A 3,866-nucleotide genomic window follows, 5' to 3' on the forward strand; every position below is an offset into this window, starting at 1 on the left:
GCAGGAAGGGCCCCGGGTCCCAGAAGCCAGCCTGCTACCCCCTCGGCCCCCCGACACTCCTGCTCCCACATGAGTCTGGATCCCCCCCTCCCCACACCTGCCCCCATGGCCCTGCCCCTGCCTGGGCCAGATGCAGAGTCCCTGCGCACAGAAGTGTGGGAACATCAGAATAGAGCCCTCAGGGGAGGCCTGGTCCCCCGGGGGTTAGCGCCTGCCTTCCCCCAGGCCTGATCTCCGAGGCCCGGGATCGAGCCCCGCCTGGGCCCCCTGCACGGGCTGCTTCTCCCTCCGTCTGTGTGGCTGCCTCTCTCGGTCTCTCTCTCTGTGTCTCTTGAGGTCCTTGTACTGATCCAAATATTTTGAACATTTATCCTCTGAGATTGTTTCTCTATTGCATAGTTGGTCCTGTTTGTGTAAGAGACAGGCAGGGAGCTTGAGCGGGAGAGGGAGCCCCAGCTCCTCAAGCCCACGGGGCCCCAGCGCAGGGCCTGCCGGGGCGGGATCCCAGGCCTCCCGGCGGCTCCCTGCAGCTGCAGGTCCCCTCTGTCCCACCTCAGGGTGCTGGGGCCGCGGCCTGGAGGGGGCATCGGATCGTCCCGATGAATTCCAGCTGGACGGAGCTGCTGGAGCTCGAAGTCCGACAACTACTGCCCGCCTTGCAGCGCAGGGACATCATCTACATCTTCAGCTTTTTAGAGGATTATCGTACATTCGCCACCACGGACGAGGTGCTGGACCTGCTGTTCACCGAGTGAGCACCTGCCCCTCCGCAGCCCAGGGCTGGGCCACCTGCTGCTGGGGAGGCTGGGGATGGTGTGAGCTTCCCGGCCTCGGGCTGCTCCCCCGCCTGGAGCAGGGTCCCCCAGGGCCTAGCGGGGTCCTGGAGGGCAGCCCCGGGGCCCGGCCTGTGGCGGGTCGGCCAGAGGGGCTGTGCCTGTGCTCAGCAGCCGTCCTCCTCCCCGTGACCAGGCCTGTGCCTCCTCCCCGCCCCCACCCCCCCCCCCCCCCCCCCCGTCACCAGGGTCCTGAGCGGCCTGTTTCCCCATTGAAAGGGAGGTTTGAGAGTCCATCGGGGGTCTGTGTCCTGGGGCAGCCAGACCAGGGCACCCCGGGGTGCCTCAGGCCCACTAGGATATTGGCCATGGGCCTGGCCGGAGCCCTTTCATGCACAAGGCTTCAGGAACCCCCAGCAGGTGCAGGCGCATCCGGGAGCTGCCTGTGGCCCCACAAACAGAGCTGACGGCCCCCAGGGCTCCGGCCTAGTCGGGGTCACAGGTGACAGCCCCCATGATGAGAGGTCGTGTCCACAGGACGATTCATGGGATGTCCCCGCCCTCCTCTAGGTATGGGTACATCGTAGCTGCATGTGGTAATAACAACGCCGTCCTGCAGCGCTGGAAACTGTGAGTGACTCCGGCTCCTGCAGGAGGGCCTTCCCTCTCCAGGAGGGCAGCGAGGGGGCTGTGGGGCGCCCGCACCTGCTTGTCTCTCCTGCCGCCGGTTGGCACCCTCACCCCACACATCTGCAATTCCCGTGACAGGGGAAAGGTCTAAGGCCCCTTCTGGAAAAGAGCAAAGGAGAGCAGTGGATGGGGTGTGGGCTTGGTGGGAGGCACTGGGACCCCTCAGGGAGACCTTCTCCATCCCCCCCAACCCTCTCTCTGCCCCACACCTGGAGCCCAGAGCAGAGGGGGTGGGGAGCATCGTACTCCCCAATCTGGTGGCACCTGGACCCGGGGGCACAGCAGGTGCTCAGGAGGGCCGGTGAGGGCTCCCGGACCAGGCGGCCCCCGCCCCGTGGGAGATGGGAGATTAGAGTCAGTGGAAGGACACCCCCGGGGGCCCCTCGGGAGGGAGGCAGCCCAGAGCCACAGGAGGGAAGGTGGAGGTCCCGGGCGGCTCCTGGCAAGGCCTAGCAGAACACAGAGCCCGAGCCCTCCTGCCTTGGAGCTTCCCAGAGCGACAGTGTGTGCAGTGAGGGCAATGACAGGCCAGACGCCCCTCGTCCCCCTGATGCCTGCCAGTGTACTCAAGGGGCAGGTGGGCAGGGACCAGGCTGAGGAGGGAGCCCGCTTCCCCAGGAGAGACGCTGATGGTCACACCGCTGGGCCTGGGCTCCCCGCACAGAGGCTGCATCCCAGCCCCTCCTCGGGGAGCAGGCCTGTGGCAGGCAGGACCGCCAGGTGGCAGGGGGACGAGGAGCAGGACTGGCCTCCGACACCCCGCGCGGGAAGCCGGGCCCCGGGTCCTGCAGGGCTTCCCCGGGACACCTGCATGTGACAGAGCCCTGTCTTCTGACGCCTGTGCCTGCCTGTCCCTCCCCAGGGCCATCTCCTGCATGCTGGAAATATGGCTGGATTATTATCGGGACGACTTTTGTCAGCTCCCAGCATTTCCCTCCCTTAGGAAACTTCTACAATTCCTAAGTCACCACCTGCCAGGCTCAGACGTGGAAGTCCGGGCCCGGCGTTACCTCAGGCAATTCAGATGCCTCCATGCAGCGAAGCCAGAGGCTGGGGGTGAGGAGGCTTGGGAGTGGCCGAGCTGGGGACAGATGGGGCCCCCAGATCCAGCCTCCATGCAGCTGGGCCGGGAGCAGGGGGTGGGCTCACACCCTACCCCATGGGCTGCAGCCTGGGGACACCTCCCAGGGCTCTTGCCCTCACACACCAGGAGTGGTGGGAAGAGTGGCCTTGACTTGGGAGGGACGTGGACAGTCCGTCCTGGTGGTGCTACTTTGTCTTCTTGGATCTACAGCTTCGGCCCGAGGAAAACACCGTGAACCTGCTCTGGAGCGCGCCCCAGCTTGGACCGTGGGGCCTGCTGCCCCGTCGGGGCCTGAAGGGATCGAGGCCATCCTGGATGCTGGGGCTGAGGGCTCGGCCCGCACTGAGGCGCCTGCTGGGGAGGTGAAGCCCCTGCAGATAGTGGTCACTGCTCTAGTTCATTGCTCTGCCCTGCAGGAGCCCCCTGTACCCCTGGGCGACCTGGAGGAGGAGCAGGCGCCACCCCCTGCTCTCGAGGTCGTGGCTATGCCCGAGCCACCTCCTAACTCGTTGGAGCAACCGGCCTCAGGGCCGAGGAAACCACTTGAACCACCCGAAAAGCCCACCCCACCTCTGACTGTGGAGCCTGGGGAAGATTCAGGGTCTGAGGGGATAGTGGCTGCTGGAGATGAGGACTTGGTCAAGGCAGAGATGCTGGTTCCTGAGGTGAAGGTGGTGCACGTGCTGGTCGAACCTATGGTTCCCTGCTCCGATGAGGAGGAGCCCCCTGCACCCGTGGCCACCCCGGAGGAGTAGGCCCAGGTGCCTGTAATTGGGGTCCCCAGAGGGCCAGACCTGCCATCTGCCTCCAGAACAACCAGCTTCCACCTGTTAGCAGCCCCCTGACCACCTAGGGAGCCCGCCCCAGCTCTCACCGTGGGGCTCGTGATGGCTGCAGCCCAACGGAGGCTTGCCCTTCCCTGTTATTTCACTGTTTCTATATTTTGAGTTTTTCTTTAACCTTTAACCTGTATAATGGCTTATAGAGTTTTATTGTAATAAAGGATAAGTTAACTTTACACAAAATTGACTCTGATGCTTTTAAATTACACATCGTGGTACTTTAGGTCCATTCACAGTGTCGCAGGTCCAGAGCCCAGGGCACCGGAGGACAGAGCCGAGGATCCGGGGCTCCCCCGGGACAGGCAGAGGCCGGGAGGACACAGGACAGCCAGGTCTCTCCTGCCACCGGGTGGCCCCGAGCTGTGCAGATCGTGCCCCTACCTCGGAGCACCCGGACCCCTGCGCACTGGATGCTGCAGTAGTTACTGTGGGAGCTGACTCCAGGGCTGGACAGCTGGCCGCCGCCACTGTGGTTGT

At 64.6% G+C, this 3,866-nt stretch overlaps 1 protein-coding gene across 2 annotated transcripts; it reads left to right on the plus strand.

Annotated features, from left to right (window-relative positions):
• The first annotated feature begins 553 nt into the window (after positions 1–553).
• On the plus strand, positions 554–3,545 carry LOC144284279 (uncharacterized). Of its 2 annotated transcripts, XM_077848635.1 has the most exons (4): positions 554–751; positions 1,344–1,403; positions 2,326–2,519; positions 2,758–3,545. In XM_077848635.1, exons 1-4 carry the CDS (start codon positions 600–602, stop codon positions 3,300–3,302), a joined length of 951 nt encoding a protein of 316 aa, XP_077704761.1. In that variant the 5' UTR covers positions 554–599; the 3' UTR covers positions 3,303–3,545. The 2 variants fall into 2 exon arrangements, with proteins under 2 accessions (XP_077704761.1, XP_077704760.1); XM_077848634.1 differs by lacking the exons at positions 554–751; positions 1,344–1,403 and having other exon boundaries at positions 2,078–2,519.
• Positions 3,546–3,866: the final 321 nt, after the last annotated feature.

Source organism: Canis aureus, chromosome 15 (assembly GCF_053574225.1).
Source record: "Canis aureus isolate CA01 chromosome 15, VMU_Caureus_v.1.0, whole genome shotgun sequence".
Classification (NCBI taxonomy): domain Eukaryota; kingdom Metazoa; phylum Chordata; class Mammalia; order Carnivora; family Canidae; genus Canis; species Canis aureus.

Coding starts and splice junctions, on each gene's coding strand:
- LOC144284279 (XM_077848634.1), top strand. CDS start 2,093: ATGGTCACACCGCTGGGCCTGGGCTCCCCGCACAGAGGCTGCATCCCA. Junction 2,520..2,757: donor AGCGAAGCCAGAGGCTGGGG/GTGAGGAGGCTT, acceptor TTGGATCTACAG/CTTCGGCCCGAGGAAAACAC.